Source organism: Ptiloglossa arizonensis, chromosome 7 (genome assembly GCF_051014685.1).
Source record: "Ptiloglossa arizonensis isolate GNS036 chromosome 7, iyPtiAriz1_principal, whole genome shotgun sequence".
Taxonomy (NCBI): domain Eukaryota; kingdom Metazoa; phylum Arthropoda; class Insecta; order Hymenoptera; family Colletidae; genus Ptiloglossa; species Ptiloglossa arizonensis.
In genome coordinates this window covers 17388675-17402996 of record NC_135054.1, presented here as the reverse complement: position 1 = coordinate 17402996, position 14322 = coordinate 17388675, and the positions used below count along the sequence as shown (strand labels likewise).

The following is a 14322-nucleotide window of genomic DNA, read 5'->3' as shown; positions in this document are numbered from 1 at the left end:
TAACCTCGCGACGATGTGACGTTTCTTCATTGGCGAGTTTAATTATCAACATACATTCACAATTGCCCCGATTAAACGTCCCGCACAATACGAAAGATCTAAACACTCCACGACTTGTATCTCATTTAGTAAATCCATTCTTAAATCTCGATGCAACAAAACTATGCAAACATATTTCATCTTACATTTACCACGATGTTCCATCTGGTACCACACTACCCTCATTATACTTTATCCAACACTGTCAAAATTTTCCAAAACAACCAATTTGCGAAAGTTTCTCCGTATCTTCCCCATTCATCGACGATAAAGATTCCAACCGATATACTTTGAAATTTATCCGAGTAAACGAGAATACCTACTAAAAAAAATCTCCATTCTCGGGATACGTTTGACGATGTTTGGAAACCACTGTTGTACGATGCAAAGTCACTCGAGCGAGAGAGAGAGAGAGAGAGAGAAAGAAAGAGAATCGATCGAACCGGTGGAATTCGATTCTCGAAATCGATCGAAAGAACGAACGACACTAGCTTTTCACCACGTAACCGAAATAGTATTTCGTCGTGTACGAGGAGCGATACGCGCGTTTACGTTAGGGAACTTGGTCACTGATGTGTCGTCTCCCGGTGGCAGCTCGGAGACGGGCCCCGAAAGTTGCGTGTTTTCGCGCGTGAACGAACTTCGTTGCGCGGTGTGCGTGTGCTTATGTAACGTACAACGAACGAGACGCATTTGCGTCCAAAGAGGCGGCGCATCGCGATGCTCTTGAGGATCGAGCCAGCTAACGTCTACCGGCCGGTTTCGTCTATGAAACTGCGGGTGTCGATATATCAGATGGGGAGAGAGACAGAGAGACAGAGACAGAGACAGAGACAGAGACAGAGAGAGAGAGAGAGAGAGAGAGAGAGAGAGAGAGAGAGAGAGAGAGAGAGAGAGAGAAGGTGGATGGTGTTGATCAGAGGGAGCTGAAGCCAGGTGGTAGGGGTTGGGGTCCATGGTGTCGATGATGGACGCTCGTTGCAACGACGTAATCCACACTTTCTGTCAAACCGCGGCATCCCTGACTCATTGTCAATCGCTGGTACCCCCCCTGGTCTCCCTACCGGGGGTATGCGCGCGTCTCGTACATTTTTTTTTTCATGTTTTTATTCCATCCCCCTTTTGTTCGCGCTGACCGCTTTCGTATAAATTCGAACCGAATTAACCCGTCAACGAGATCGGTCGACGAACGAAGGAACGACAAATTCTGTGGATAATTCGCTGCACCGACACGGACCGCACGGAACGACCGTAGTTTCGGGAAACTTGGCACAACTCGAGCATTGAAAAATATTTCATTCGGTGCAATGATTCGTTCTCGGTATTACGAACTATGAAAAGTATTTTTTAATTTACTGAGGTGATTCTTATTGGGTTGAATGGTTTTAAAAGTGACGAATTTTCGACACCGATATCGAATACGATCGATTTGATTCGATCGATGACGATGAGAAATTACTTGTTTGTTGATTAACAGGGAAAATATTAAGGATGAGAATTTTAGCACGGTTATTTAGGAAATAGATGTTCGATCGATCGGAGCGACCCGACCATTCGGTGGAATTGTTATTTAACTGCGAGATTGTTCGTCGAAAACCTTTATTACGTTTCAGCTTTTCTTTTCCACGAGTCGATATAAAGAAAATGGCTCGGTATTGTTCACTGCTCCATTTGTGTGCCAAGTCTCGTCAAAATTGGAGATCGTTAATTGGACGATGTTCCTTATAAGCGGTGTTAATGGAGCGCTACAGCAGAACCTCCATTACTTGCACTAATGAGGAGACACGACTATTCGGGTAAGGGAATTTTCAGGGAACGAACCGAGCACTTTTCTGACTCAATGATTCTAGATTCGATGTGAAATAACAAAAAAATGAAAAATAAACAAAACAACATTATCAACGAACAACTTCGTAATAGTTGATTTCTACATCGTAATAGTTGATTTCACAAGGTATTTCAAAACACCGAACTGTGTTAAATTAAATTTTTTTTATCTCTCGAACCATCTAAGACAATTTTTATTCTTCGATGTAGAATCGTCGGTGTATCGTTCTGGTGTCATCGTCGTTCAAACTGAATTCTACTTTCACCGTTATGGAGAAATATTTCCATAAAAAAAATACTTTTCAAACAATAGTAGAATCATGCTCGATACATTCGAATAACGAATGTTCGTACAGTGGAGGTTCTACTGTATATTACCGATGATGAGTATCAGCTGATGAGGGTAATTGACAGTAGTTAGCGATGTTCTAATGGACATACAATTCCTAATTGGCGAAGAAACGAGGAACACTAGGGCCGGTAATTTACCGCATTGAGCAGTGTTAATGGAGTGCTATTTTACCAGTGGACCATCAGTCGACGAAGGTAATAGCACTTAGCGATATCACGGTAAGACAAACGTGGAAGGTTAATTTACGATTCGTGTACCAAAGAAAGGATCAACCCTCGGCTGGTAATGCGAGTCACTTGTTACGTAATCGTTAGGGTGGAGTAAATTTAAGCCCTATTGGAACAGTGGACCCCATTATAACCGTTTCCCTCGATCGAATGTGCAATCTGCATTTCTGATCGCGTATCTCGATGCCAGATCAACCTGTCGTGAAACCCGTATGCTACAAATAAAATCGGTTTATTGTTTTTGGCAATTCACATTTGTTGCTCTTCGTCGAAAATTCAACGGGCCGAAGAGAGTGGCGGGCAGGGTTCTCTCTCTGTGCAGGGGATCGGTATAACCAATCAAAGCGTCGTTTTGAAATTCTGTACGGGTCGTTTGACTTCATCCTGTCGGTTGTGCTTTAATTCAACACGGTGGACGATTCCACGTTCGCGAATTACATTTCGATCGACGCTCCGTTGCATCGAGTAACTTTGTTCGTTTGAACACGACCGAAGTCGATTAACACGTTTCGAATTACAAACGTGTGCGACGCACACTCCACCGCGCGACGAACGTCAATTACGAGCACCGGATGATAATTCGTTCGACAAACAAAAACGGACAACAATTCGTACATTATTCGCAGCTCCGGTGACCAACACTTCGCAACGAAACAAAACATTCGAGAGCGATACTTTTCTTTTCGTTCGGAACGCATCCAGTGTGCAACGACGCTCTCCTTCGATTTCGACGATTTTCACGTTTCTCCAAAAATGCAACACGCGAACGTAAAATGTTCTCCGATAAGAGCACGTCGCTTGTTCAGAATCTCTAATATTCACATTGAATTTCTTACAATTCGAGTTCTCCACGCGTTAAATACATCTTTGATTACAAAGTGCATCTTCGATACTGTTCGCTCCGGATTGTAGAATTTGAATTTTTCGGTAAAAATTCGTACCGTGGCTCGATATACTGCAATTTACATATTCTTTCCAATTCGAGCTTCTCACGAGTTAGTAAATTTCTCCAAAGAAAAACAATATCCATATGTGTATATCTTGGCTTTGGTTATCTGCGATACCGTTTGCTCTGATTTGCACGATTCTCATTCTGTTTCTGGCTTTCACTCTATTTCCCTCTATTCGTCCCCCTCCTCGGCAGGTTTATTGGAAAGTTCGACCTCGATGCATCGTAGATGTATAAGGGACGTTCGCCGACAATGGCTGTGTCTACGTGTCCCTCCCTTCCACTTTTTTGCTTTTTTATTCACTCTTTCATCCCTCTTTCGCGTTTTTCAACCCCTCCCGACCCCCGTGGCTTCCACATTCCTTTCTTTGTAATCGTCTTTCTTCCTCTTGCGCGTTTCTCGCACTCTTTCCCCCCACTTTCACGTTCGCTGTTGCTCGGTCTCTATAATTTGCTATACGCTTGGTACCGTACGCCGAATCGGGTCGATTGAAATTGAGAGAACTCGCGATGTGGCGTTTCGGTGGTGTGGAGTGACGGAGGGAGGGGATCGAAGCAATCGCACAAACACTATCGAATTTATAGACTCGAGAACGAATCGACTTGGACCTTTCTTCCATAATCGCGAGAATCGAATTTCGAAATTAATTCGCTCGATCGTCGAATTAAATCCAGCTGGAATTCTACTTTAGAATTGGACGTGTCTATTTGGTATGTTATTTCGGAATTGTGTCTATTCGGAATTCTATTTCAGGCCGACTTCCTCTATTTCGAATCCTATTTTAAAATCGTATCTATTTTGAATCCTATTTTAAAATCGTATTTATTTTGAATTCTATTTTTGAATTAATCCCTCTACGTTGAATTCTATTTTTGAAATTAATTCCACTACTTTCGTTTCTATTTTCGCGTTAATTCCACCGCTTTCAATCCCGTTTCAGAATCTCCCGGATCATTTTAAATTTCTGCTTGGAATTTAATTTTTCAATTATCTTCATTGTCCATCGGTTGGAATTCAAGAAATTCGAGGGAATGAAACTCAAGGACGGTGTAAGTATGTGTTCAAGGATTACTCCTGTCGAGCTAATCTGACTGTTTAAGATGTACGTGTTTTACGGAGATGTTTCACGGTTTAAACACTGTAACGCCTCGTATGTATACGTTATTATTTGGTGTACAGGGTGATTCGAAAAATTAAGATGAACTGTACCTTGTTTTCGAGCGTGGATAGGAAAATTGGTGGAGGAGAATGTCGAATGACTGATGAGAATTCCTATAATCTCAATTTGCTAAATTTCATCGTGCAGTTACACTTGTTTTTCTTTTTTTTTTTTTTTAATACACAGTAGTGTATTTTTTCTTGCTAGTTGGGGAATATAAAACGTTTCGTTGATACTGTAACTTTTTGCGAGTAAATATTTATATTAATCATGCATTAATCTGTCAGCACTTAATCGTCTGTTCTCGCGGTTGCGTGAGTTCGAACATTCTGCGGTTATCGGCCGCTCTCACGTTTGCGTGAGTTCCTGAATTCGATAACTATCGACCACTCTCACGTCTACTTGAACCTACAGAATTTCCCTTCGCGCTCGGTAAATGAGAGTATTGCGTGATTTATCTCTAAAAAAAAATATATCACGGTACGAATAAAGCAAAAAAATCCTTAGATAAATAAAAAGAGAAACGAAAATACTGCGGGAAATATACTACATGGCACTTCTAGAGAGCATTCGATTAAAGAAATAATTTAATCTTGATTTGTACTGGATTATTTATAAGGAATATCTAACTTTTGTTTTTTCTTCGTCGAGGTTAAGTATTAGATCAAATTTTAACAAATATTGGTTGTCGTGCTTGACTGATATTATTAGAAATAATTTTATGTAAAATAAATTATTAAGAAATTAATATGTTTCAAATTTCACAAAAAGTAGTCAAATTCTTACAAACATAAAAAGAAATAATTCTCAATGTATGCTATCCCTCTTGGTACTGATCATCATCTATAACGGAGATCTTATCCTTCGTTCAAATATTTCGGAATTATGCAAATCGCTGGTTTGAACGTATCCGACTGCATAATGCACCTATTTACAAGCAGATAACAAGCAGAAATTGCATGACAAATGGTTGCAATTGAACCTAAACTGTCGATTAAAATAATAAAATTCGGTGTCTGATACGTAGCGTAAAAGGAAGTTAAACGGTAGACAATACAATCTCTTTCGAACAATTCGATTCGAAATTTTCAATTTTCAGGGATTTAAATTTCGATCTTCAATTTTGCAAATTTAACGAAAAAATGCAATTGAATATAATGAATGAATTTCATTGAAAATTCTATCGGATTAAATTACATTTCTCGATAAAATATTCTTACATTTCTTCTCTTTGTATCGAACGGTGCATCGACGATCAAATATTTAACAAGCTATTAAACTTTGAAAATGAAAATTTATGATCGAACGTACGACTAATTTTGAGTTCAGTGACAGTTCAATACGCGTGACTATTGTAAGCAGATTTTAGGGACTGTGGATATTGACAGCGTCGGAAACAATTTATTCTTTGGCGAATACTAAAGCTCGCACGGTGATTGCAAACAACATTAAACTTCAATAATGCGCGATGCGCAGCAAGCGGACTAACTTCGGAAGTATATGTGAAACGCATCGGAAAATAAATAAACGTATAACGAATACGTCGAGAGTGGCAGTGTGCGTTAACAAAATTATACGTGCTTTGCAACTTACTGGTCTCGTTAATAGAAATACGAAAAGCAAAATGAAACACGTAGATCGATGTGATCTTGTGTACGATAAATATTAGATTGCTGTATAAATTCTATCTTTCAATTCCTCGTTGAATTTAACGCGAAAATATCGTTTTTACGTGCTTGGCTACGAACACTGTTTGCACAATATGAAGGCCGATCGAAAATATTTTCGTCGTAGCATCGAGCAGTCGAGGAAAAATGATGAAAATATTTGTACACTTTCAGGAAACACAATACACTTGATTCAATGTTACCCTAGTTTTTCCGGCAGTGAATTCTACATTTTCTTTTTTTACAACGAAATTGTACCGATATCGTTTTAATATTTTCTCAAGGTTTCTTCCAAATACTCGAACGATTTTGACATTTAATAGAAATTGTATCGCAACTCGAGTTACTTTGTCACGTTTACCAGTGGATAGAATTTTTGCAGCAGCCAATATTCTAAGAGTACTTGAATACCAACTGAAAATCGGTGACTATTGACTAGAAAAAATACGAGGAATATACATATATAGACGAACTCGACGAAAAATCGACTCGAAAGAACCGCGTTGAGGGAAACTTAATTTATTGCCATGAAGTAGCAATGGGTTTGAATAGATCGCGCGAATCTTTGTTTACGTTTGGTTTTCCATTTCGAAAGAATTCAACGAACGTGGCGATGCACTCGAATCTATCATGTAAAGTTCAGAAGTGGAATTCAATGAAAGTAGCGATGGGTTCGAACATACCGTATGAATTTTTTTTACAAGTATTATTTCGTTACTTTACAAGTATTATTTCAACAGAGTTCGACAGAATTCAAGTAGCGATGGGTTCGAACATACCGTATGAATTTTTTTTACAAGTATTATTTCGTTACTTTACAAGTATTATTTCAACAGAGTTCGACAGAATTCAAGTAGCGATGGGTTCGAAGCTACCGCGTGAATTTTTTATTTCCGTAAATATTATTCTTACTAAACGAAACTTAGACACTGATCTCATCGATACACGTAAACGAGGGTAGCGATATTACATCGTCGTGAAAGTTGTTCCAAACTCTAAAGTGATTCCGATACTTCGCTACGAGCACTCGGAACAATAGGTTCGTTCGATTCGATTCTTTCGTCGGGTTCGACACTGTTCACTGATAATAAGTTCTAAGTGTGAGAAAATTCAGGATAATGGGGGAGGTGTGGGTGAGGAGTACATCGATATTCCTGGTCGTGGCGAGGTCTCACCAGGTGCACCAGAGATTGAACGAGAAGACAGACAGGATTTCCGGCGGCTTGTATGACCTCAACTGCCCGCTCGTGCGTGCCGTGCCGCAGGTCCACGCCATCGACCTCGATTATTCGGTCTCCGACCTGAAAGTACACACGAACAGAAACGCGCATATTAAATCCTTTAATTTCCCTCGATTCGTCTGCAGCGTCTCCACTTTGTCTAACGATTCGTATCTCTACAGAAGGCTCTCTATTGCCCGAAAGTTCGATCATCCGGATACATTGTAACAGGTTGTTCAATAATTATGCGTTCGATAAAACTGATCCAGCAACCTGCTGCTAGACCGTTCAATATGTTTTATGGAACGAAAAAACCTTATCGAACAATCTAGTACACATGTGTGTACGTTTTTCGATTTACATTCATACTTTTTTCCTACACGAATCGTAACATCAATAATACGTATCTGAATCGAAGAGTAATTAGAACAGTATTAATCGTCGCTGAAAATAGTGATTTAAACAGAATTGCACACTTCCGAGGATTTAATAGGAATTTTTTCTTCCTTCTTTTACCAAACTGTGAAAGAATGTATTAAGGTGTTGCAGCATTTTTAATCACGAGTATGAAAGTATAAAAGTGCTTTTCTTTGGGGTCGAAGAAGTTTTCTTCGTGTGTTTCAGATTAGATTTTAATACCAGTGTTAAACAGTGTATAATACATTGGTAACCTACTGTCGAAAGTGTACAATTCTTTTTTTAATTATTGTGTATGTATTATTATATTGCAATGTTACTTTTCTTAATATTTCAAAGAGTAGATTCGATTGATTTCCACTTGTGCCTTTCACGAAAGATTACTATAAAATATCTTTGGACTTTTACGTAATATTTCACGAAAAATTGGAATCAATCGAGTTCCACTTGTGAGATCGTCAGAGAAGTTATTATTGTACACTCGTGTAGAATGGTAAATCACTTCCTTGGTTTCTTTTCTTTTTTTTTTTCATTTTATTTCAATTGCATCCATTAAATGGAAAGTATACCGAACGAAATCTAAATCATTACGTTACCTTCAATTCACCGGTTCTTCCGGCCGGACTGTTCGGCAAAACGTTCTTTATGAATATCCCGGAAATGTTCTGAGACTTACTAGAACTGCCATTGTGTAGATCGACCTAAAACATATACACACCATTGTCTGAAAGAATCGTTAATCACCATAATTATATCGGCAGAACGATTCTACAAATTTTACATTGAATATTGTCGATAAAATATTCATCGTACATTTTATCTTAACCGACCACAATTGTAAATATAACTAACGAAAACAGTGAACATGTCATTCGTGACGGTACGATCACACCGGTAAAAATAATTCGAGTATTATATTTATAACTTTATCAATGGAGTGTAAAATATTTTGAAAATGTTCCACAAGCTGTACAAACTAGATATTCAGTTGCAGTGTGTGAATACGCTTCATTATATTCTGTTCTAATTCGGTTGGATCACGACTACGTGAAACTTAAATAGTGGAAATCAAATTTAATCAATTTTTATCAATTTCAATGTGAAAGCGATGAATATATATATTCTACGTTTGTGTAACAAGAGATTAATAAATTATAGACTTTGAAACTACCTTTTTTATTCAGTACGTTATTTTATGTAATGTGAAATATTTTGACGTAATTATTCCATTAATCCTGTGTGTGTTCCGAGCACTTATAAGCTTTCGCTTGATCTGCGATTTTGATCGATCTCAGTGCGGTCTGTGCGGTGAACACCTATGGATATGTTCAGTGAATGTGCTTAATAAACGTGGTTACGAGACTTCCGCATACACGTGTTATGTGGTCGAATCTTAGCATCGATTATTATCCATCAATTTGAGGTTTCTTAACGTACGGCACGTCGTGAATGATTTTTTCAAAGCAGCACCGGAGCAGAGAAAATTGAAACCGACAATTCTGTTACGTTACAAAGTCGACTTTAATGTCTCGAAGCCATTCGGTACGTTAATGCACTTATACTAGTGCAACTTTGTGCGTCATATAGCCGTACATCACTCGACTGAAATTATTAACCAATGCCATCAACGTGGTACCATTAGCTGCTCAGTACACGACATAATTAGTTGTGCAATTACTGAACTCAAAAGAACTACGTTTAATAATTGCTACTTCATTGTTACCGATTTTACGTAAAAGTAAGGAAAACGTGAAACAAGAATATGGAAAAATTAACAAAATTGTACCACATTTGAATTCGTTATTTCGAAAGAAGTCGAAGTCGATGAATATTAATAAAACGTTGAAATAACTGCGAAGAAAGCAGTAGAATTATATTACGTTCGAATAAATTAATATAAGCGATGCAAATTTTTCGGTAGAACTAATGCCGACTTTCTGAAATTGAAACGAAATTTAAATCAAAATTAAAATTCATCAAGGTGGATTTTCCTCGCCGAACTTGCTTTAAACTTGCACTACAATTAGAGGCTGTATATTAACGTAAAGCTTGAAACTAACATAAATTGGTCTAGTATCATGAGCTGATAAGATAAAACACGCAACATATATAGAAAAAGTACAATTTAAATAATTACTAAGAACTGTACGAAGACTGCGTGAAATGAAATATTTTTAAAAATATTTTTTAATAACTTTGATAAATATTCGTCGTTCATAAAATTTTAAAAATATCTAACAAATTGAAAGAATAAAAACATCACACTGGAAATATATGAAATTGAATATTTCTAAGAATTTATCGCAAAATTAATCAAACTATTTATAAACATAACTAGTAGAAGAATTAATACTAATTAAAGTGTGCAATAATCTTGCCTGTAACAAAGTTTGAGATTAATCAACCGCGTGCAATACACCTTTATGATATTATTTATTTTCCAACGTGAATGTTCGGGCAGTAACTTTAAAAAATAGTGACCTACGTAAAAAATATATAAAAAAAATTGTATTAAAAGTTTAACGATGGATGTTTTTAAGAGTGAAAAAAGAAATTTCAGTATTTAACATCCAACGTGAATCTTATTTATGTTATTTTTTATGGTACCGCTGCAACTTGCACGCCATCAACCAAACGCATACAACTGCGACTATATAGGGTGTGTCACGAAATTGGGACGATCTTATCATATTCATATGTGCAACGACGCACCCGCAAAGGGAATTGCATTTTTCTTCTAAATGGAGCCGGATACTATATATACTTTTTTTCCTTTTTTCTCGGATAACTTGATTCTTCTCGTTACTCTGCATATGATACCAGAGGAAGGTGAACGAAGAACGAATATCTCACGAGATATTTTAAACATGAATATAAAGTATCCGAGTAGAGCATATTAATCCTCGTGCACTACTACGACCAGTTATTTAAATCTCAATTATATTTAACAACGAGCAAGACGAACGTGGTCTTAAGTTCGTCTCGTTTTGTTATTTTTGAATTTACATACAATTTAAATTACTTTCATCATTTTAACAGTATATTCGTGTAAACTTTACCGACACTTATTAATGTATCGAGAAACGAGATACTTTTATCACAAGCGTTCAAAATTGATTCTGAACAGCATACGAGAGTTAAGAACTTTGAAATAGTAATTTTTCGTAGACTTTCCTCTAACAGTTTAACTCGTGCATTTGGAAGAATCAAACTGTCTAAAGAAATAAATACCGTTGAGAAACACTTTATCGATCGATATCCAACGGAGAATAAAAATATTCTTTTATCTTTCACTGGAAAAAAAGTATTAAAAAATTAAGCGTCAGAACCTACCGAGACGTATCGCGAAGATTTCGAATTCATTTTTAACTTACGAAATGTAATCGAACGATTAAATTATTAAACACGTTTAGCAACGAAGGAAGATTCAAAATCACTTTTAACTATAAAAATAAGTTACACTTGTACCGACTTATTCCCCTTACTACTCTATCCATCGTTACCACAAGCTCTCCGATTTTATTATTAAATTAACCATTAATCGTTCTCGTTCCAAATACGCGTTTTCTCGCCGATAAATCTACACTACTCTCCCAGCTAATTTCAAATTCGATATTCCATCCTTCCTACAAATCCAAATAAAATAAAACAAATTCCTACTCACGCATCGTCCATTTAATTTAACCTACTCGAAATCACTCCCAACCGTGCAAACAAATTATCCATCACCTAAACCTTTATCTACCATACAAATACCTCAACCTCCCAGCTTTCCCTCAATTATTTCACCAATCCTTTCAATGTCTATTATTATTAAATTAATCGTTCCCGTACCAAATACCGAAAAATGGACACGCGCCAATTATAACCGCGCGACTAACGCGATTACACCGGTCGACCGGAGCCCGGAGCTAAAAATTCCTAATCCCCGTGAAACACCGCAGGTCTCGTTAAAAACCAGCAGGTGTCTCGAGACCACCGGAGCAGTCGTACATATGTTCCCTCCACGATCTTAATTCCGGTAACAGGCCACGCTCCGCGGCACCGACGCGGTTCTGTAACACGTGCCAGGCGGCGCGCACACCATCGCCGAGCAGTTTTTATTTTTAACCGCACAATGTGTAGGCGTGTTGCGTTACCCACCTTGCCACCGACGATGCTCAGCCCCAAGCTGGTCTTCGGTTCCCTGTAGATCTCCACGAGCCTCTCCGGGCCCCAGTGCTTCGACCAGTTGACGTTACCGTCGTGGTCCCGATGCGTGACCGTCATCTCGTGTCTATCGTCTGCGAACGCAACCGCTGTTAATCTGCACGGTGAGCCGCAACTGGACGACGCCGAGCTCTCGGTCTTCTGTGACACCGAGCTGGTCGGTCTGCTGTGAAACCGTGGCTGATAACCGCTGCCGAGGTATTCAGCCTCTAGCAGCTCATCGTCGCTGCACTGGATCGCTTTCGACTCCTGATAAGTCTGAACCTCGACCTCCCTGCGCGGACTACGAAACGACCTGTCCCGAGACGGTGAGCAGGCAACGCTGCTTACGGACTTCCCAGGACTGGTGGATATGTCCTCCGGAATACACTGGATACTCTTCGACTCCTTCACCTGTGTCTTCTCCGACCTGGATGGACTGTCGAACGAGTCCTCTAGATTGCCGCTCCTCGCGTAACCGATACCACCTAGATCGTCCAGGCAACACTGAACGCTCTTGCTCTCCCCTTGGGTCTGGGTCTGAACCTCTCTCCGTGGACTCTGGTAGTATCTGCGCGCAATGTGCAGAGGACTGTCCCTGGATATCTCCGACGGACTGACGATACTCTGCTCAGGGCTACACTGTGTACTCTTTGTCTCCTGTTCGGTTTGGGTCTGCGCGTCGCACTTCTCTTTCGGCGAGTACTGGGTCTCCTTGAAGCTTCGTTCGACCTCCTCGACCCCTTTGTCTTGGATCTGACCCGGCCAATCCGGTACGGATCTCAGCAGATCCTCCAACGAGGCTGAGAGCACACCGGGCAACAGACGATCCGACTGACTCTCAAGGGTCTGGCTCTGATACTCCAACGAGTGCTCCTTGCTGATCAGACTGTCCTCGTCGGGTCTGGTGGCGATCGTTTCCTCCAGCAGCGGACGTTTCTGCTGCCAGAGGATTCTGTCATAATCAACCGGCTCTGGTTTCTTCGACGATTTGAATCGTTCGTCCTCTGTTAGCTCCCTCTTGTCCTCCTGGCTTTCTGGCTGAGCTTCGTGGGACTTCCACGGGGAGGGTGGTGTATCGTCGGTCTTCTTCTCTTCCGTTAACCGTGGACCGGTCCGTTGTCGATCCCCGGGTCTTCGTGGAAACAGAAAACACACTGGTGTGAGAAGGATGGACGAGGTAGCGATGGGGATCGAGAGGAAGAACCGCGTAATGAGGAAAAACGCGCGGTGGAAACCAAGTCTCCCGGCTCTTAACGAACATGCTCCGAGGGCTTCTTATTCTGGATAACGTTTCGAGCGAATCCGCTAAAGCAGCGAATGGAAAGGTCTTCCGCGGTGACCCACTAATTGCAGCGACGGTTCTGCTCAGACCAGTTTGCACGGTCAATGGGGGAAAGAGTGCAACGAAGTCTACGTCGTGGGGCAGAATTGTAAGGCATCGTGACGATGCCGCGATGGTGAACGAGCGACGAACGAAGCTGAAGTCTTTGTAACGATACGGTCCACGATGAACCGGAAGTTTGGGATACGTCAGGAAGAGTCTCGAGTGTTGCTTCGGTACGCGTACTTATGGATAATCTATCAATTTCGATGGTTCACCTTCGAATAAATTATTCGAGACTCGTGAAAATTTTTGTTTTTATACCTTGGTATACACGTTGTGGTATTTTGGTACGGTGTCTGAAGTTATTTGAAAATTACGCGTATTGAACGAAAGTTGCTGAGTATCACGTGGATTGTAAAGTACAATGATTGGTTTTTTTTTTGTGGGGTTACGAAGGTCACCTTCGATTTTGTAAACGGGAGGAGTAGTATTTCTTGTCGAAATACGATAAGTGTTACTCGTTGTAAGTAATACTTGTAGAAGTCTTACCTTATATAGTGTTAATAATTGTCGAGATACTTCGAAATAAATTATCATGTATTTGTGGGAAATGAAATTTATCACGAGCTGCCGATGTGTGCATTGTGTCGGTGCACGAGCTGCAATAAGTATGGAACTGCTTGAGACAGTTTCTCGTTCGCTTATTATCCGATTACGCAATTGCATTAACTGTTACAAACAAGAGTTCGAACGACGCTTAAAATATACTTATTTTATCGGTAATTGTTAATTTTAGAAGCTATTCGCTCGATTAAAATTCGGTAAGACATATTGGACATCCCGTTTAAAAGGCTGAAGGTGACCTTTGTATATGGGTAAAGAAGGAAAGTAATAAAAAATTGATTACTGTACTGGGTGCTCTACTTGGTATCGTGCAAATTTCGTTTAA

General features: G+C 39.6%; 1 protein-coding gene across 2 annotated transcripts in view; it reads right to left on the bottom strand.

The window, feature by feature from the left end:
• Positions 1 to 14322, bottom strand: part of LOC143149418 (multiple PDZ domain protein) — a 123417-nt gene that overhangs the window by 13710 nt on the left and 95385 nt on the right. For both annotated transcript variants that reach the window (XM_076316754.1, XM_076316753.1), the window contains 3 exons: positions 12002 to 13181; positions 8455 to 8559; positions 7397 to 7522 (listed from right to left, as the gene is read on the bottom strand). In XM_076316754.1, the coding sequence (XP_076172869.1) occupies positions 7397 to 7522; positions 8455 to 8559; positions 12002 to 13181 (1411 nt within the window). The remainder of the gene's footprint in view (positions 1 to 7396; positions 7523 to 8454; positions 8560 to 12001; positions 13182 to 14322) is intronic.